Here is a 21,963-nt window from a genome sequence, read left to right as displayed (position 1 = left end):
ATTTTTATAAAACTAATTTGGAAAGAGACTGATATGATTAGTTTTTGAAAAGTATTAAAACAAATTTATTTTAAATCACATACCGTATTTTCCAGTGTATAAGACGACTTTTTAACCAAAGTACCTGCATATCATAAGCATTTAAATTAACATTACCATATTGAAATCAAATCTGATTTTGTTTTTTACTTTTATTTGGTGTGCGTTGAAAGAGGGGTAGTCTTATACGGTGAGTATATCCCAAACTCTATATTTTAACTGTAAAAGTCTGGGGTCATCATCTTATACGCTGGAAAGTATGGTATATTCATTTTTAATGTAATCATCATTTAGAGTGACATTCTTCCAAATTTGAGATCCATTTTTACATTCTATGCATGAAAAAACTAAGCTTTCTTTGGTCCATTCCAACAATTTGAACTTCACCATCCAAACAGTCAGGATTTTGGAAACAACCAGAAGTCTAATGATGATACAAATCTGAACTTTAAAGAGGGTACAGAAAAAACCTGTAACTTCAGCTTCTTAATGACCCTATTCACAATCAAGGATCAAGAGTTACAGTTAGAAGTTGACCACTTACCATTTACTTTACTTTTAGTACATGAACACTTATTGCACACTGAGGATACTGAGGATATTGCACAACTGAGGATAAAGAGTTGGAAGTTAACTTCTAACTCTTTATCCTCAGTTGTGAATGTAACTGTAGATGTCTTCACTGTTTCCTTTCTGCAGTGTATTATTACAATACAAAAGAGAAACACAGTTCTTTCTGGCTTTATTCTGCAAATATATGTAGAGTGCATAGGTTTGCAATACTTCACTGTACTGACTGCTTTTTCCTTTGCCAGATGTAGAGTGTTCCTCTTCCATCCTAAAAAATTGTTAGCATTACCTCTCAAGCAGAGAGAACAGTTTTAAATTTCAATTAATGGATGGAGAATAATGATGGCAATACTACATTGACAGTCTCTTATTCTCTGCATCTGGTTGTATCCAAAATTAGTACCGGTGTTGAAAAGTTATCAGTTTTCATTGAATGCCAAAGTTCAGGCTGTTTTATGGAAATGAGCCAAGGAAAAACAAACTGTACAAAATAATGTAATAATTGATTGAACATTTGGAAAAATGTGTAATTGTAAATGGTTATTAAGTTGAAAAATGAATATATGATTACATTAAATCATTACCTTTACTACTTTTTACAACTAGTCATTCTATATCCTTCCAAAATAATTTTATAAAAAATTTATACACTCTTCTCTAACTGCACTTACGAATAAATAACTAAATCTTACAAACCTTTAAAATGCAGTCTCTTTTATTATAGCATCTAATGTTTTCGGTCAATTAATTGTCCTTCATCAGGAATGAATCAAAAAAATTTTCGATTTATACCGGACGAAACCAATTATGGAATGTTTTTAACTTTAAAACTTTCTTAACGTCACTGCACTAATGACACATGTTATAGCAGACCCAACAGAGGTTTCAGTAAAATGGGAAAGAGCAGAAATAATACATAAGGTTCAGGTCAGGAGACATCTTAAATATACAGAAGCATGGCATATACACAAGAGCAATCTAGCAGGACAGGCTATATACTTTAGAGAATCCTATAAAGTCTCAGTGGCATGGAGAGCAGGTGCATTATGAATATGTCAGCAAGAAAAAAAAAGGCATGGATAGTTAAAAAATAGGCATTAGTTGGTGCCTGTTATGTTATCATTTGTTTATCTATTTACTTATTTTTTTATTATTAATTTTTATTTTTTACTTTTATTTTTATGTGTGTATAGTTAGTGTATTCTTATATTTGTATGCTATCAGTCTGTAGATTTTATTTATCTATTCATGGACTTGCACACTAGATATTAAGAAAGTTTTAAAGTTAAAAACATTCCATAATCGGTTTCATTTGGTATAAATCAAAAAATTTTTCCATTCATTCTTGATGAAGGTCAATTAATTGACCAAAAACGTTAGATGCTATAATAAAATAGACTGCATTTTAAAGTTTGTAAGATTTAGTTATAAGAATTTATCTATCAATCCTTGAAACAGATAGAAATAATAAAGTTGTAATAACTTCTTCCAAAATTGAGAATAAGAAATCTATAACAATTAATTACATAAATAAATTGCGAACTAGAATATAATATAATAACTACATAATTGCAATACACATTCATTTTTTTAAAAATCAAACTTAATGTAATATGATAAATTTTGTATTAAATATTTTTAAGATAAAACATATAATGTACAAATTGAAATTGAAAGATACTAATCACAGAATTTACCTCTATGCCTAACAAATAATTATTGTTTCTTACCTTAACATGCAGTTCCCATACATATGTATCGTAGGCCATCAGTCTTTCGATATAAAATCTTTGTTGAGCCAAATCAACAAACTGTTGAAATGTTCTACCACGTGGAGGTGCCAATATTACAGCTAACCCCTAAAAAAATATGAAGTAAACTTTTATTTAAAACTTCAACTAAAAATATATAGTCACTTAAATTAGTAAATCATTTTCATTGGCCTAATACACTATTTACCAAATTTTCTGGTACATTAAAAAACTGATAACAATATCTTCGATTATAATGTTATCAGAATTAGCATGTCCTAAAGCATAAGTTAAAATAAATATAAGCAAAGTTTTATCAATGTTTCATTATTTTCAGATAAAAAAGCATTTTAAGCTGTGTTTTCACATATTAACTTCAAAATGTGGGTAATAATAGGCAATCATTATCAGTTCTTGTTATCATCCCATTAAAAATAAATAGAAATCAATAAAAACAAATTGAAACCAATAAAAATTTTTACTGGTATATACACTATGGCCTATGAAAGCAAACAGAACTTTATGATTAATTTTTGTTAGGATGACTGTAACAATTAAATTTTGTTTATAAAGGACATTCCATTAACAGTGCTAAATGTAAATTGTGTGCCATTGCACGGCATGGATCTGGAAGATGTGATTTCAACAGGATGGTGCCACCTATCACACTGCCTACAAAACAGTTGCATTGCTGACAGACAAATTTCCAGGCTGTATCATCTCATGCAATGCCACCAAGGTTGTGCAAGTTGACACCCTGCAAGTTTCTCTGTGAGAGGTTTATCAAATTTTGTCTCTATGTCAACAACCCATAAATAATTTGTGACGTCAAGATGCAGATTTAACATGTTGTTGGCAGAAATGGTCTGGAATTATGCAACCATTATAAGCAATTTTGTGAAAAGAATGTATGTGCCACCAGAGTTGTAAATTGTAAAAATGAGTTAGCACGAAAATAGATTGTAATATTACTCTATAATGAAATCTGGTACTGCTGCTAGAACAATTTATATATTTGTGGAGCAAAATAAAAGTCAAATTTTTAATATGACATCATTTATATACTATTAGATTTGAACTTATAGTATATTTTCTTGATTGTATATAAGAGTGGATCAATAAATAATCAGCTGGGACAACCAGTCATGCTGTTGAATGATTATTTATTGATCCATCCTTATATGTTTTTTATGTCCCTGTTCTAAAAATTTATGTTTACACAATTAAAACTTAATTTGAAGCATTATCCTTAGATTGAGGCTGTAACTTATCCTTCTCAATAAAATTATACTGAATTGCTATAGATGGAAACTATCTTTAAAACAGATTGAAATATATACTATAACTTATCAAATAAATATCACATACATTAAAATACAATAGCTAAAAATTTAACATTTGATAGCACTTAACTTTTCTTATTGAATTTAGAGAGAGATTTTTAACAAAAAATTTTGAACTTGTAACTTCACCTATACTAATTTTCTACTTTTAAGAGAGTACAAAAGAGAATAAGTGAAGAAATTTTTTAAACAAGTAACAAAACATATATTATATTAAACTAGAAGGGTTCTAGTTTATTATAATAAAATTTATGTTTTCTTAACTTGTTTACTAAAATATTAAGCAATCAGTTCATAGTTTAATATTTTTATTGACTGTATTAGGAGAAATGTAGTTGTAATACAAAATTATTTTTATTAAGTACATAAATTACATGGATGTATAGCTTAATTATATTGACTAATTAATTAATTAATTGATTATATTAATTATAGCAATAAAAATTACATCTAATCAACAATAATAAACTTAAAAATTAAATTATACAAAATTTAAAATAAATTGATTTTTATAACAAATTCTTAAAAATATTTTAAATGGCAAAAATAAAATCAAATTTTTATTATTTTAACTCACATTATCTTTCATTATTTTCCAAATTGTATTTGTAAGAGGCTGTCTGGCTTCATCAAAATATAAACTACAAAATTAATTATTTTGAATTAATATTTATTCTTAAATTAAAATAAAGTTGTTCTTTTTCTTTATAGTTTTAATTCTCATTGGAGAAAATAACACTAAAGTAAAAATTAATCTCTGTTAAGCAAAGGACTTTCCTAACAATTGATATTCTTTCTAAATTTGAGAATCTTTTGCCTTTACTTGTGACATGTCTTTGGAAAGGTAAAAAAAAAATTAATTTCTCATACTCTTTTTTTATTATAATGTAAATTAGTAATTTCATGCCAAATAATTTTATATTACTAGAATATATCATACCTCTCAACCTACTGTACTTGTATTGGCTGATTAAACAAAGGAAAATGATTGATAAATCACAAAAATGGCTACTTCATAAAAGAATCTTATTTTTTATCTTAAAATATACGGCAGGCATTAGAATTTTTAGTCTTGATTATTATATGCATATATAATAATAATCAACACAAAAAAAAACTGTACATCTAGAGCTTTAGTCATTAATAGTATCAAATCCTGGCAGACAGCAATGTTTCAGGTTTGGTACTGTACATTAATGTATGATATAACTAGTTAAGTCATTGCAATTATTTGACTGATATACTGAAATGGAGGACATTGCATTCAGACAACTACCAAGGTGGGTGCAGAATAAAATGACATACTGTCCACCTAAATGGCAGATGGTTAAAAGGTATGATATTATTATTATTTTTTAATATTTAGTTTTATATATAATAATTTTTTTAAACTTAAGAGTTACTTTTGTATAATTTAAAACAAAGCTTTTATTGATTTTTTTCCAATTAAATAAAACTTGAAATCTTACCAATCTGCACATAAAATAACATCAAATCTAGATCTTAAATCAATTAAATCTACTTCACTATCCCATCGTAATAGTCTGAAAAAAAAAATTTTATCATATAAGAAATAAAATATTTAGTACTTTCAGTTTATTAATAATACAAATTTTTATTTTTAAAAATGTTTAAAATCCATAATTGAAAGCATTTAAAAATAATTAAAAACTGAAAGATACCTTCATTTTCTGTTTAGGACTTTTCTGTTTTAGCTAATATTTTGTGTACAATAAAATAATTTACATCTGTTATACAGTAGACCCCCCCCATAACACGGGCTCATATAAGACGGATTCGTATAACATGGCGGAAAAATTGCGATCGTGTTCGTATAACACACTAAAGGTTCGTACAACATGGTAAAAGAGGTTCATATAACAAGGTAAAAGAATGAGACATGATGGCCAATTCGTGTCTCGACAGGATTGGTCGAATCTGGATCAATAGTGGACATTGCACAAACCGCTGAGTTTAAACGAGCAGCGGACCTACTAAAAAACGTTTATTAATTCAACGGCCATAAAAATTATATTTCTATTAATGATGTCTCCAAAATTCAGCGAATTTTTTGCAGAAAGAATAACTTATCAGGAAATGCGTATCTGCTGTTCAATGAGCCGCTCCGCGATGAAAACAAGCTTAAGCAATGGCGTCTTCAAATGGTGCGCACTCGGTAAGTAATCCTACAATTTTTTGTTTATAGCATAGTTTATATGGATTATTCCCAAAAAATTATATGTGTTTTGGAAATGTTTGAGTCAAATTAGTCTAGAATCGATTAATTTTATGGAAGAAAACCTTTCAAACAGCCGTACCCCCTAAACTGCACAAGTGCTGGGCTGTGAATGGCTCATGTATTTGTAAAATCTAAGTGACTCGTACAACACAGAATGTATCTACCGTGTTATGGGGGTCTACTGTATTTACATAATAATCTGATAATTATGAGTTTTCACTAATAAATAAATAAATAAATAAATAAATATATATATATATATATTATGGGGGTCTACTGGGGTATATATATATATATAGCAAACAAAATACTGTAACATCTTATTGTATAAATGTAAAGCAAAAGCCTGAAAAATACACTAATGACATGTTATCTACTAAGATTTGTTGTTAGAGTGTCAGGCTTGGACATACATGAGCTATACATAAACTATCATTACTAAAGATCAAACATCAAAAGAATTACTATACACAATATAAAAAATTCTGTTTATTAATAAAGCCCATATATATACAATTCAATGCTAGAAAATATTAGTAAAATAAAAAGAAATACTTTATCAAACCAAAACAAATATGTACAAAACCTTCCCGACAATTTGGGAACTTAAATTAAATTAGAACTACCTTAATTCTATTTCCACAAAACCGACAAGAAAGATAGGAATTAATTGTATAAAAAAAAAAAAAAATACAATGAATCATACAAATTTGACTGTGTGCCACCAAAACTCTGTTACTGGTCCTGGAATTTGGAAACCTTTCATTGAATTTGGAAACCTTTCATTCTTAGCACCATCTTGTTCAAATCTAAGCTTCACCTCATCTGAGTTGTCTCCTTTTTGTGCAGCAGATGTGGTAACGTTACAATTTATCTGCCCACTCATCCTATTTACATAATTACACGGTAACATTTTACTAGTTTTAGTAATCTGTTATTTTACTTATGTCATCTCCCTCACAATTTTATGATACTTTTTTGTGTTGTCCGATAACAATTTGGGAGTGGGAGATAATTCTTTTAACTTCTTGTAAAAGTCTTCCATCCCAATATATCATTTTGGGATGACAATGTCAATTTTTCTGTCAGCAGTTGTCGTGAATTTCAACTTTTAAAATTTTGTCCAGAGAGGTGTGGTAGTCTGTCTTTGACAAAATAAAATGCCCCAAAATAAACAAAACAACAACCTAAAAATAATCTCTAAACAAAATAGAATAGTTCAGAATCAACTCCTTACAATGCATATAGATAATTAAAGTAAAAAACACTAAAATTTTTTAAAAATGTTTATTTGAACAATTACAAAATTTATAAAAAATAATTTGATGCCCATTATGAAATTTATACCATTTTATTCTGCTTATGTGCCAAGAAAAAGCATTTTCCATTCTGAAATTTCATTCAACAAAAGAGCCATTACAGCTCAGACACACAACTCCATATTTACAAAACAAAAATATCCTTTACTGCTGCCTATTCAGCAAACCAAGATTAAATAATAAAAAAAAAAAGATATTTTCATTCTGAACTAGATCATTAACTTAGATCAAATTTGAAGATTGTTCTAAAATTGAAAACAAGAGCAAATGTAAAATTTGAATGACCAAAGTTAAAAATGGCACATGTGGCTAGTGCAGTAAATGCTAATCTGAAGTGTATTGCCCTATGTGAATTTTACCCTATTTCCTTCCCTAACTTTTTAATGAGTTCTCCAAAAATCAATTATGTTGACTCCTCTATTCATCTGTTATCAAGTGAAACTAAATCTTCATGGTTAATCACTTTAAAATATTTACTTAGAACATGAACGAAACATTGTTCCGTACATCCACCTTACTTTAACATCTATATATATGTAATAAATATTTTCAAAGATGATTTCACATACCCTAAATTAAAGAATTGCAATATTAATTATAAGTTACATAAAATGTTATATTTATTTTAACAATTTTATAATTTTTATTACCATTTCTTAAATTTTATAATTTTTATTACCATTTATTTTTAAATTAGTATATATGGACATATGGTCGTAATGCTCTAACTCTTGCATTTGAGCATTACAACCATATGTCGTTTGTTGAGCAAACATATACAAAATTATCATCTCCTCTTGTGTAACTACTTATACTCCTGCTTTCTTTACACTTTTTACTTGTTCTTTATCTGATCTGAGATTCTGCATAATGACAGGTACTCCCTTTGTCATGCTCTGTTTGCTGTTCATCCTAACAAATGGCAAAATTAATGTGGCTATGACCTTCCTATAACTACAAATCTAGAAGTTAAATTCATTAGTCTTTTTTTACTTACTATACCATTTTTTTTAAATCTAGCTTCTAATTAGTCCATTTACCATCTTTCTTGGGAAACCGTGATAATGCCAATTGGACCTAAATTAATTTCGTGTCTCCTGTGTATTGGTAAGGATGAGTGCAAGACAACTCTAGCCTGACTATTAGGGGGTCTAAAAGACAGATAGTTGTGGCTAACTAAGACAGCCAACCTACAGTGTGTATACAGATTTACTCTTTCAGGTTTTCTGAAAACTTTAGTGTAATATCTGACTTCTGGTATAAATACAGTGAACTCCCATAAAACAATTAACTCTGTTAGGTCTCCAGAGATGGGCTAGCCCATAGGTACAACCAGTTCCTGCATATAACACTTGCACACCACTTGAGGTATGAATGAAAGGATTAGATCAATGCAGTCTGCCACTATTTTGTACTCATCAATATTTAAAGCTATTTTGCTACATATCACTTCTCTAGTAAAAGCAATTGAAGGTTCTATCTTGATTGAAGGGTATTGACTAGCATAATCTATTACTGTCATAAGGTCATTTGGCCCAAATGATTGGGGCCAAATGACCTTATGACAGTAATTTCTTAGTGTCTCTAATGACCAAATGACCTTATATAACAGTAATGGATCAGATAATTCAAATGACCTTATATAACAGTAATGGATCAGATAATTCATGTAAATTTCTAAAGAGCTGCTGTTTATGTAAATTTAACTTCTAAATTTGTCAGTATTCATGCAAAGCACTCTCCATTATAATAATAGGGCATGAATCTTTTCTAATACTGGTCTAAGATCATTCAGCTTTATGGGCTCTTAATTTTGCCAACAGATTAGATGCTAACACTAATTTTGGGACTACTCTATTTTATTGAAAGTATTTGTTTGATATGAGAAAGTGAACACAAAATGTTAATATATATTTTTATTGTCATGTTAATAATATAAAAATTAATTTCATTGCGGTAATATAAAAGATGTGTTGGAGTCACCATAATAAAAGTAACAATAAGGTTTTAAAATTATTAATAGTAATGCACATTTAAAATACAAGTTTTGAATTAAAGTTTGATTTAAAAATTTTTTTAAATTATTATAATTTCTTAAAAGATAATGTTTATCAAAGTTTTTTTTGCATGTTTATTAGGGTGTCCCTTATTTTTAGAATATTTTTTTTCTAACGCATAGGGCCTAATTTTGTTTATTTTACCCTTAAATACTCCCACAATAAATTTCAGCTCATTTTGATCACTAGAACCCGTGCCGACTTGCATCGAATCATTTCCATACATATGGTGCTAGAGAAGTGGCACGTATTTGCTTTGTTCACCATTCTAACACAATTTGTCGGGCTATTAACATGTATAGTTTTTTTCGAAGATGTCAGTGGAATTACGAAGCACTAAAAAACATATTTTCTTAGTCGGAGAGATAAACCACCAAATCACGGGTGCAAAATTACCGTCAAATCAGCAAGTACTCGCAGTTTTGTTTTTTAACATTCGCGAAGTTAACTTACTGTGAGTGAAAGCGTAAATCTTGTAATACGCGAGTGTATCATATTTTGGGAAAAAGCTAGAATACCTAAAAAATTTATTGTGGCCGTCAACCATATTATTTGTGTATTTTTATTTTTTATATGTAATATAAGTTAGTTTTAGTAATTCTTTTGTCTCTTTGTCTTGTCTATCCTCTAAAACTTTCCTTTCCACTTCCTGTACCCTCTGGGTGGGATTACCGCTCCGAAGAAGTAAACAACAGAAACAATAGAAGAACAAGACCCCGAGGGCTTGGGAGAGAGTGGGGGAGTCACTTTTGGACTGGACAGCGGAGAGAGAGGGCAGAGAAAAGGATTGAGCTCGAACGGTGTGCATAGGTTAAGAGCAGAAAGAAAAGTAACGAAGACTACAAGTCGAAAAGGTCAGGCTTAAGAAAGGAAGGGAATTTTCGAGGCTATCGTAGAGAGAGTTAAAGCGAACTACGGAAGAACGAGAAGTTCACCGAAAGAACGGAAGGTTCATAATAATCAAGCAGGACTCAAGAGTGGTGTCCCACCAAAGTAGAGACACTAAGAAAAGAAAATCCCGGGTATTTCTTTCTTCTTCTATTTCTACCTCCACCTAATTTCACTTTTCTTCTCATCTAGTCATAAGTAGGATAAGCTTAGTTTTAAGGTCTTCATGCGTCGGACTTTGTCGGGTTCCATTTCAAACGCGTCCTTGTTGTATACTGAGGAACAGAACGCCTGTATGACGTTTTACTTTGTGAAGTTGAAATCCGCAAAGAACCTGTTTTGTTCTTTTCTGGCAAAAATAAAAAAATCATATCTTGTTAAAAGTATAATCTGATTCGTTTATTTTGTATCGGTCCGTTTGCGGAACATATTACCTCGCCACGAATCACCACACTATACCTAATTGTGTCAAGAAATTGGTGGATATTTATCAGGTAGAGAGTCCAAGATTTACACTTTCACTCAGTTAGTTTAACTTCACGAATGTTAAAAAACAAAACTGCAAGTACTTGCCGATTTGACGGTAATTTTGCACCCGTGATTTGGTGGTTTATCTCTCCGACTAAGAAAATATGTTTTTTAGTGCTTCGTAATTCCACTGACATCTTCGAAAAAAACTATACATGTTAATAGCCCGACAAATTGTGTTAGAATGGTGAACAAAGCGAATACGTGCCACTTCTCTAGCACCATATGTATGGAAATGATTCGATGCAAGTCGGCACGGGTTCTAGTGATCAAAATGAGCTGAAATTTATTGTGAGAGTATTTAAGGGTAAAATAAACAAAACTAGGCCCTATGCATTAGAAAAAAAAAAAAATATATTCGAAAAATAAGGGACACCCTAATGTTTATACTAAACATGTTACAAAGTGATAAAGTCAAAGATTGTTCAAATAAATTCAATTTACTTGCCTGCTTACTACTTGTGTAATTCCGAAGCAGTGCAGATTGCGTTCGATTATCAAATTAACATCTATTCAATGTTAAGGAATATTCACACTTCATTTAAAATTCATTTTTAACTTTACAGAAATTTAGTTAAATTCCCATTATCAATTCAAACATTATCTTAATATATATATTTTGTAGATAGTTTTACATGTCATCAATAAATTTCAATCAGTTTAAAAGAAAATTTTAAGAGTAAATACTTGATAAAACCAATATCTGAAGTAATTTTCATCAAAGTTACATTCTGTATATTAACTTGAAAACATTAATATAAAAATAATTATTTTAAATAATTTGATAAACTTGTCTTTCTAAAACAATTCAGTGAGAATTATATTTCATAAACAAACTGAATTATAACTTTGAATACTTAATGTTTCTTTTACATTTTTTTTTTTTTTGTAATTAATTCCACTATTATCTTTCAGTCCATATGATAAATAAAAAACAATCTAAATACGATATTTCTCAAATCATAGGTATATACCTATTGTTTTTAAGATACGAGAAGGCAGATTTCTATTTCAGGGATATTTTTATTTTTATTAGAAATCACCTTTAAATAATTTTTTTTTAACTTAGTTTTTAATACTGTGCAGTTTTAGTTACAAAATTTCAAAGTTTTTCTATTTTTTAAACAATGTGATGTAATAGTTTCTTAAACACTTTTAGATACAGGAATGGAAAAATAAATAAATTTTGTCTTTGGTCCACTTCATAATGATTCACAGCAGAAACGTTATCATGCCCTTACATAATTTATATAATTCCTTAAAAACTTTTTTTTTTTTACAATTTTTGGAAGCAAACTTCTTGTTATGTGTACAAGTACTTTTAGTCTCCCATGTACTTTAATTTTTTCAAAATTTAAATAGGTATTCTTCTAATTCAGAGAGAACATATAATTCGAAAAATACATTATATATGGCTTTTAGTTCAGTTAAATAAAAATTCAAGTTGGTATGCCATAATCTAATACTTAAATTAAATGTATATACTGTAAATTTTTGTTTCAGCTTTGATGTTAAATGTCACTTAATATTAACAAATGTAATAAATATTTTCAAAGATGATTTCACATATCCTAAATTAAATATATGCAACATTAATTATAAGTACATAAAATGTTATATTTATTTTAACAATTTTATAATTTTTACTACCATTTCTTTTATTTTTAAATTAATATATATCAAGATTTCTTTATAATTAGGCTTAAACATGTATAATTACAGCTATAATTATAGTTATTTAGAATTTTGATTGATTTTAAATTTATTTTCTTCTTAAGATAAAAAAAACAACTTAATGTCAATGATATAATCCTATTTACTTTCATTTACTCCAATCAATTTCTGTTTACTTTGCATTTTGGGAATGAGTGTTCTCAGTTACTTCATTTCAAATCAATTTACAGAAATCATTAAAAATCTTTTCTCTCTTAATAATTTCTTTTTGTTGAACACTTTCTCCACTTTATGTTTATATTACAGCACAATCTTGGTAATCCAACATATATGGAATCAGATAGTGTCAGATTATTAGAAGTAAGGTAAATTTTACAACGGTTAATCATTTGGGAAGAAAACAATTCTTTATTTGCATGATATCAGTACATTGCATTAATCAAAAAACATAACTGTATAATAGTAAGAAAATATGAATACATTTATTATTGTTATAAGATACTGTATCTTTCTCAAGCAAACAATGATGATGAGCCTAAAAGTATTTAATATTGTGCAAAAGCTCAGAATTGATATCATGCTACATTTAATGAGAAAATAAAATTTGAGCCAGTTGGAAGCTGGTCTACAACTTGGAAACAATTCTTGTAATACCCTAGAGTCAACTAGTGTCAGATTACAGGATGTGTCAAACTGATAAATGTGAATTATCAAGTTTGTACTGTTTTTAAATACTAAATACTGTTGCTTTTGTAAAATAATAAAAAGCAAGGATACTTTGAATTGCTTTGTTATTACCATCAGTAATGAAAACTTCCTTTGCTCCAGCTGTAGCTGCAACCTGAAATTTTTGGAATTTCAAAACATGTAAGATATTTATATAAATATAATTATTATGTTATATGTATACACAAAGAATAAGTAAATTAAAATTAATATTTATTTTATTCTGAAATTATTGTTGTCTTACATTAAATTATGAAAATAATTTAATATAATTTACTAATTAAATATGAATACACATAGTATTGTATGTATGCATGTATATATAATAAATTTTATTGAAAATATCACTATAATATTGTTTTACTAGTATAATGTTGAAAAAAAAAATTAAACTCTGCAGTTCATTGGCTGTACTATTGAATAAAAATGTAGAAGTTTTTTTATATTAATAAACCAACAAACACCTGAATAATTGGGCTACTAAATGGCTATAATTAATTAATAAATACAAACGAATTTGGTATAGAAATAAGCATTAGGCACCATCTCTTAACTAAATTAATAATTTAATAAATAATTTAGAACAATCTGGAAGAAAATAACTGACCTGGGGTGAGGCTTGAACCTGCAGCCTCCGCTTGCTGTGCGGTGCGCTACCAATTGCGCCCTCCGGACCCCAAGCCAGTCATCACTTCCAGACGTACTTAAATTTCGATATAACCATCCATGGTTACTAATGGCGCTAGCTGGAGACGACTCCTACATCCACAGCCAATAAGCATCTCCTCTATGGCACTCAGCCAGCTATCACTGTCTCCGGTGAGGGTATATATATAAATACATTACAACTCAAAGCCCGATGATATATATATATATTAATAAGCCAACAAACACCTAAATAATCGAGCTACTAAATGGCTATAATTAATTAATAAATACAAACGAATTTGGTATAGAGGTAAGCATTAGGTGCCATCTCTTAACTGAATTAATAATTATAATTTTAATAATTATAATTATTAATTCATTTAAGAGATGGCACCTAATGCTTACCTCTATACCAAATTCGTTTGTATTTATTAATTAATTATAGCCATTTAGTAGCTCGATTATTTAGGTATTTGTTGGTTAGTAATATATATATATATATATATATATAATAATAAAAAAAAACAAAATTGGGCTTTGAGTTGTATTATAGTTTTTTTATATTTAACTTCTACATTTTTTCCTAATGTTGCTTGAGTAATAATTAAAGATTTGAATTTGATAACATTTCTAGATTATACAATTTTCAAATTAAAAAATTCTTTTAATGAATTGTATTTATTCTGAAATGACTATTCATTTATTAGTGTAACATTTTATTAGTGTTATTCTTGTAATTAAATAAAACTGAAGTCTTCAATGTCTTGCTCCATTTATTAAAAAAAATACTATCTATATAAAAAATTTCTCTATGATATATTATTATTTCATTAAAATCCTCTTCATATTAAAGGAGTATTATATAATATTATGTAAAAAGGAATAAACATTAATTCTGAAGATAAATACTTTCCTAAGTAGAACCAGAAAAAAAAAATTTCAAAACAAAATGTTCATTATGTTTGTCTTTATTAAAATGAAAAATTTATTATATACCTATTAATAGTTTATACAGTGATAAATTTCACAATATAAATATAAAAATGTTTTGATTCAATAAAAATATTGTCTAATGCATATGTACTTAATGAAAATTAGACAAGATGAATGTTCGTAAGAGGAAAATATTCTAGTTATCACAAACATGTCCAATAAATTTTAATTTAAAATTCTCTCTCTTTGAAACTAGAAATAAATTAGAATTTTTATTTAAATTTATAAAACAAGTTCCATGTTGTTGTTATAAATTTAGCTTTTATAAAATATTTTCCTGTAAAAGTTTATCCTTACTCTCATAAAAGCATAGTTATTTTATAAATTGCTTATTGTATATCAATCTGGTTGATGGCTGTCCCTCTCTGTTACAGAAAAATCACAAAAGAACTAAATAAAATATACCTAACCTTAAATAAATTCTGTAATTTACCTTTTACTAGCCACCCAAATGTTGCTAGGTCCAGATTGGGTTTCCTTTATTTACTAATCATGTAAAATATTTTGATCAATTGTTATATTAATTGATCAAATGAAGTAGATAAGTAAATTTTTTTCACTCACCAATACCACAATATTAATCATAATAAATGTTAAATAGAAAATAATTCAAATAGGTGTGTGTTTAATGATATTAATTATAGCAAGGATTGAATATGCAGAAAATAAATAAGGGAGAACTGAAAGTAAGGTGGTTTGAGGAGAAAATTGTGATGGTAAATGAATATGTCTGCAGCACACAATGGATTTTTCAAGTTTTCTAAAGACGTTTTTAGTGAATTCAGATAAAGGAAAAGCTGTTTGACAAGTTTGTAATTGCAATTTAAAGTTGGAATACAACCTACCCCTTCCAAAATGCCATTCAAACATACAATCTGTGCAAAAATATGGTGAACTGAACAATATATTAATTTATGATTGTTAAAAAGATTTAAAAATTGCCTAGTGTTGTACAGTAAGACCTGCTTAATGTCTGCCTCGCTTAACACTGATTTGATATAACGTGGTCTGCTTGAAGCCTAAAAAAAAGGCTCAAAATTTACGCCGATTTAAATTATTGCAGCAATTACATAATGTGATTATTTATGAACACGAACCAATCAGAAAAAGGTGGCAAAAAGGTGTACTTTCTTTAAATTTATGTTTGTTTGGTGCAATTTTGGAAAAAATATAACATTATGGATGCCATAGACAATATCAGCTTTGCTTAGCAAGAATTAACTGATAAATGCCCGAATTGTGGAAGAAGTTATGGCTGAAGGTATCCAAGAACTCTCAACAAGAAGAGCCTATTGCTGTATCGTTAGGTTGACCAAACTGTCAACCTAATCAATACAGCAGGACTAGAAGATGTAGACGAGCAAAATATTGAGCAGGTTTCTGGTGAAAGCCTTACCAAAGACCTTCAAGAACTGGCAGAACAAGGAATTCACATAGAACTGGAAAAATAGAGATTCTGAAAACAAAAAACCCAAAATATTTCTCTACAGATTTCCTTAGTAAAAATTATGGTAACGATAATGAAAATTGTTAATCAAATTGTAATGAATGATCCAGATTTTGAAAGAAGTGCAAAAGCAAAATGAGACATTTTGGATGCTATCTTCTGCTACTGACATTTGCTTAAGAAAAGAAAAAAGTGACAAATGAAACTTCATGACTTTATTGCAAAAATAACAAGAATTTCAAAAAGTCAGACCTTCATCACAAAAATATGAACTTCATATTTCTGTGTGCACATCTTTGTGTTATTTAACATATATTATTATACAAATTAATATAAAAATAATTTAAAATTGAAGTAAAATTTGTTTATTTTTGGTCGCATGTTCTCCTATCCCTATTTACTCTATGTTAAAATGACTTCGTTTAACGCTGTTTCGTTTAGCGTTTTGTCGTCTAGGAACGCATCTCCCACATTAAGTGGGGTCTTACTATACTTTTAAAAAATATGATTAATTTTTAAGCCACTAAAAAATTAATTGGATTCATTTAAAGAAATATATAACTTATTTAAATTTTATTGTAGTTGATATGTAATTTAAGAAAAAGTATTTAAAAAATGTTAAACTTGCCACCAAGCCACTGAGACATGTCATTCCACCTCCAAGTTCACAGACACTTCTCCCACTATAAAATTATATTAGAAAATTAAATAAACTTGTTTTTATTATAGTTAAATTTTCTATATAAGTCACTAATAAGAAACATACCCAAAAATTTCTTTATTTTTCATACAATAATATGCTAATACCTCTTCTGATGGCCATATACCTAAAGAATTAAGTTTTTAATTTGCCATTTATGTTACATTCAATTATTTATAGTATCAATTATAGTAAATTGCAATGTAATTGTTTTGTGATGACAACAGTTATAATATTACTACAATAATGTTAAATTTAAAAATTTCTGAAAAATATCTAATTGATAGTATAAATACCAAATTATAGAAATTTTTATGTTTTTCTTTCTTCTAAATTTATATAATTCCTAATTAGCTTAATAATTTTTGCAACAATTTAATTATACTTTAATATTCAATATTACAGAAACTGATGAAGTTTTAAATGTAATTCCAGCAATGCTTAAATTTTCTGTCAATTGGTAATGCAATCAACATTTTACTGAAATATTTGTATTTCAGTTGTCTCAATTTAAATATTTTTTTTAAATAAATAAATATTTATATTTAATAATATAAAACATTAGTTGTATGTCAGATTTCTACACTTTTATATATATATCACATCTTTCCCAATAATCATTTATAGAGTAAAATTAAATATATTGTAACCCATTTTTTACTTGGGCATAGACTGAACCTTGATCTGATATCGAAAATAAAATTATCTTCAATAATGGCTATGAAAGATTATTATCACAATGATATACAAGCTATTAGCCTAAGTAAGATTTGCCATGTAATGTCGATTATAAACCAGGTTCCTCTGATAAGATTAGAATACTGCCAAATTTTTTAAAGAATAAATTGTACTTACATACATTACCAGTATTATCAAAACCTTGTAATTCTTCAACAGTGATTTTATCAGAAAGCAATCTAGAAGAGAAAAAGTTTTATATAATTTTTAATTTTATCTAAAAATATCATTTCTAAGTGCATAAAATTAATCATGCAATTATAAATAGTTTTTTAGCTTAACTTACAATCTGTAGACATAATATCAATATATGCAAGTTTATAAAAGTTATGTAATTTTTTTTCTATTTACTACAAATTTTGTGCAATCAAAAAAAATCAATCTTACATAATTTCTTTTATAAACAGTAAATTTTTTCAAATAAAAATTCATTGCATAAATTAAATCTAGAACACATTCTACTTCTTAACGTAAATCTCATGAGAAAACAACGTCACATATACACATGAACAAATATTAAAGTTATTTTCTAAGTATATTATAACTTAATTTTATATTTGAAAAGTTTTTGAATCTATTATTGATCATTTAAGAGCTACAGATTTAAAGTATGATGTTAAATAAGCTACATAAGCTAAACTGAGAATTAAAATTAAGCTATGCGAAACAGTTAAGACACAATTATTTTGAATTTTTTGATGTGTCTAGTAAAAATGCATTTTTTTCAAAGTAAATGTCCTCTTATACTCACTGTGATTATCATCAATATTATTGTAGTGTTAAAAAGTTTTGTTGAAATTTCAAGTTTTGAAGTTATGTAATATAAGCACAATGGATCTTTTAGACTAAAGTACTTTTGGTTTTTACCTCATTTGTACAATTATATAATATAAGTGTGTATATATTTTATGTTATGTTTATATATCAACTTATTTTAATGAACATAAGTTAATAGCTTGGCTATTTTTTTATTTCAGTAATAATTATAATCTCTCACTTTCATTTGAAAGAGTATTAGAACTAAGAATGTGTTTCATATTTGTCAATATTCTGATACCATCTGATGCTTTAAAATTAGATCTTAATTTCAATAATGACACTATTTTAATTATATCAGTCCATACTTCTTTAGCATTAAAATTTGTAATATTCTTGATTGCTAGTTGTGGTAATGATCAATATCTAAAATTGCATTGCATCACTTCAACATACAATATGTCATTATACATTTTTAAATAGTGGATAATCTTTCAATTTATCAACAATAGAAATAGTACAGTTATAATATTGGTTATTATTACTACAAATTGTTTGCTTGTTTATATATATCTATATTAAAATACAAACTTCTACCATATAAATTTATATTATATTTACTAATACAATAATTATCATATTTCTGAAAATGATTTTTTTGTAGTTAAACTTGAGTTCAGTTTTATTAAAAATATTTTAAAAATTACCTAATTTGTAATTTTAAGGATGAATCTTCTACACATTTGCATTCATACCAATGCCCTTTGGGATCTTCATATTCACTTCCATATAACCTTGTCATATGAATAAGTCCAAAATTAGAAAATCGCTGCAGATTTTGATGCACCCTACCTTCATGTAATGCCTGTAAAATCAACAATATTTGCTTAAGACTGATATATAATAAATATAATATTTTATAATATTGCAAAATAAAACATCAAGTAAATTTAATATAGGAAAAATTAATATAATTATAGATAACCTTGATAGAAAGAATAGCAAGAAACAGGTGGCATTCACAACTTATGTCTACTACTAATATATTTATCTATAATCTATTGCTATATCTTTATGCTTATCATATACTTATCAACTTTAGATTTAAATTTTTTGTTATTAGAAATTAATAGTGAAAAATTAAACCTCACATAGTGTCTAATGTAATCTAGTTTATTCATTTTAAAGATTATACATTTTCAATGACAATGTCAATGACATTTATGTAATTTTCTTTAAAACAAATAAACTAACTATTTTAATATAAATTTTATATATATGTCAAATTAAAATATATTTGCTTTAAAATCAAATAATTTGTCAAAGTTTTTTTGAGTAACTACTAAATTACCATTGGTAACTAAATTTTTAAAGAACATAGCATTATTTGCACCTGTTGTTAGCAGATGTTATGTGAATAACAAGATATTGCAACATGCTACTCTATCAGATTGTGAAATGTTTTCAGAAACATATTACAAAGAGATATGATCAAATTAAATTAAAAAATTCCCGTATCTAAGAAATACATGTTCATTTCTAATTTACAGTAGTTCCTCATTATATCATTTGGACATAACTTTCAAATTTTGTCTTCCAAATATAAATGTGCTTTAATCAATAATTTTTAAAAAAATTGGTTGCCATTGAATTTCTACAGACAAAGAAATATTATCTTTTCCCAATCATTGAGCTTGAAAGTACCATTGTATGAAATACAACCAATAAAACAGCAAGTTGGTATAAAGATTGAAAATAAACAAAATATATTGCACCATCTGATATATTGCTCATTTGGTCTTTCCCAACATGTACAATATAATGAGGGGCTACTGTACTTTAATTCCTATCTCATACATATTTTGCATGTTGAGAAATTGATATGTTTTTGAAAACAATATTTGTTCCATTAGAACATTTGAGTGAATATTGGGATTATAAAGATTGTAGAATAATTAAAAAAGAGTTATGTTCTAAAGCAGCGATTCTCAACCTTTTTAGCTCCGCAACCCCCCAAATAGTAAATATAAATAAAATTAATATTTTGTGACCCCCACCCAAAGGAATAACAACAGTAAGCCTTACTATTACTAATTGAATTTTGACTGTAATTATAAATGTAAATTTTTAAAAATATTTTATCATCACATTGCACTAATTTTATACATTAAGAAAATACCGACAGTAAAAAAATGTAATACAACTATTCCTATTATTTTATGTCGCTGCGTTTATAGCAATGGGCATGAATATGCATGTATGACGTGTACATACATGAGCAATTTACAAGTTCCAACTTGATGTGGACGTGCTCTTTGTAATTTCATCTCCTCCTATAATACTCGCTGTGAGAGCATGTTTGAAAATGCATATGGATGCATTTGAACAAGTCGTACTGTCACTAATATAAAACAGGCGCTGGCGATTGCACCAATTCAGTTAAGTTTCAAATGCAAAGTGTGCGTCTGGCGCTTTTATTTTAGTGTGCGGTCAACTGTGAAACTGAATTGTTTTTTTTAAATTTCTAATGCAAAATGGATAAATTTGTGAAAAAACGAAGTGAGCCATCTACATACAGTGAATCAGTTGGTAAAAAGACAAGGTTGTACAATGACAGTTATTTAAATTATGGTTTCACCTCATTGGATGGAAAGCCACAGTGCATTGTTGCTCTGAAGTTCTTTCTGATGAAAGCATGAAGCCATCAAAATTAGTTTGACACTTGGAAACTAAACATCCGGCTCATAAAAACAAACCCTTGGAATTTTTCGAAAGAAAATTAACATACCTTGAGAAATCAACAAACTTCTATTTTTAAGTTAAGCCATACTGATAAAAGTGTACTTGAAGCATCTTATCTTGTACATTAAGAGTACCTAAGATGTCCAAACCCCATACAATTGCCAAAAACCTCATATTGCCTGCTGCAATTGATATGGTCAGTGGTTTAATAGGGTTGGAAGAAGATAAAAAATTGAAAAATATTCTGCTTTCTAATGACACAATATCAAGGCAAACCGATGACATGGCTGCCGATGTTCGCAATCAGATAATTCAGCAAGTGAGTTCAAGTGAATTTTTTAGTATTCAATTTGACGAATCAGCAGATAAGAACTGAGACATGTTTGCCATATGTTTTGTAAGGTATGAATGTAATAGGGACACATCAATCAAAGAAAATATGTTTTTTTGCAAAACAGTACCAGGACATGCAACAGGACAATGTCTTTTTGGTGTTTTTATGAAGCTATGAGAAACCACACTAACATAGATTGGACAAAATGTATTGCAGTATGTAGTGATGGTGCAAAGGCGATAACATGAAAGAACAGTGGATTAATGAAAATATTAACAGATCATCTTATACCAAGTGCAGAATGGACTCACTGCTTCCTTCACAGACATGCTCTTGTCACAAAAAATACATTGGAAAATTTCAAACAAATTCTTTGTGAAGCTGTAAAGTTGGTTAATTTTATTAAAAGCCGACCGTTACAGAACAGGCTGTTTGCTGAACTATGCAATGAAATGAGCGAAAATAAAAAAA

At 27.9% G+C, this 21,963-nt stretch overlaps 1 protein-coding gene across 2 annotated transcripts in view; it reads right to left on the bottom strand.

Annotated features, from left to right (window-relative positions):
• LOC136983648 (calmodulin-lysine N-methyltransferase) overlaps window positions 1-21,963 on the bottom strand; it is a 42,232-nt gene that overhangs the window by 5,466 nt on the left and 14,803 nt on the right. For both annotated transcript variants that reach the window (XM_067280449.1, XM_067280450.1), the window contains exons 2-10: window positions 19,124-19,281; window positions 17,778-17,839; window positions 16,989-17,049; window positions 16,851-16,905; window positions 13,186-13,249; window positions 11,183-11,243; window positions 5,173-5,247; window positions 4,281-4,344; window positions 2,340-2,468 (exon numbers count right to left, since the gene is read on the bottom strand). In XM_067280449.1, coding sequence (XP_067136550.1) covers window positions 2,340-2,468; window positions 4,281-4,344; window positions 5,173-5,247; window positions 11,183-11,243; window positions 13,186-13,249; window positions 16,851-16,905; window positions 16,989-17,049; window positions 17,778-17,839; window positions 19,124-19,281 — 729 coding nt within the window. The remainder of the gene's footprint in view (window positions 1-2,339; window positions 2,469-4,280; window positions 4,345-5,172; window positions 5,248-11,182; window positions 11,244-13,185; window positions 13,250-16,850; window positions 16,906-16,988; window positions 17,050-17,777; window positions 17,840-19,123; window positions 19,282-21,963) is intronic.

Source organism: Centruroides vittatus, unplaced genomic scaffold (assembly GCF_030686945.1).
Source record: "Centruroides vittatus isolate TY-2023 unplaced genomic scaffold, ASM3068694v2 contig_884, whole genome shotgun sequence".
NCBI classification, from domain to species: Eukaryota; Metazoa; Arthropoda; class Arachnida; order Scorpiones; family Buthidae; genus Centruroides; species Centruroides vittatus.
This window is presented reverse-complemented; position numbering and strand designations above follow the sequence as displayed.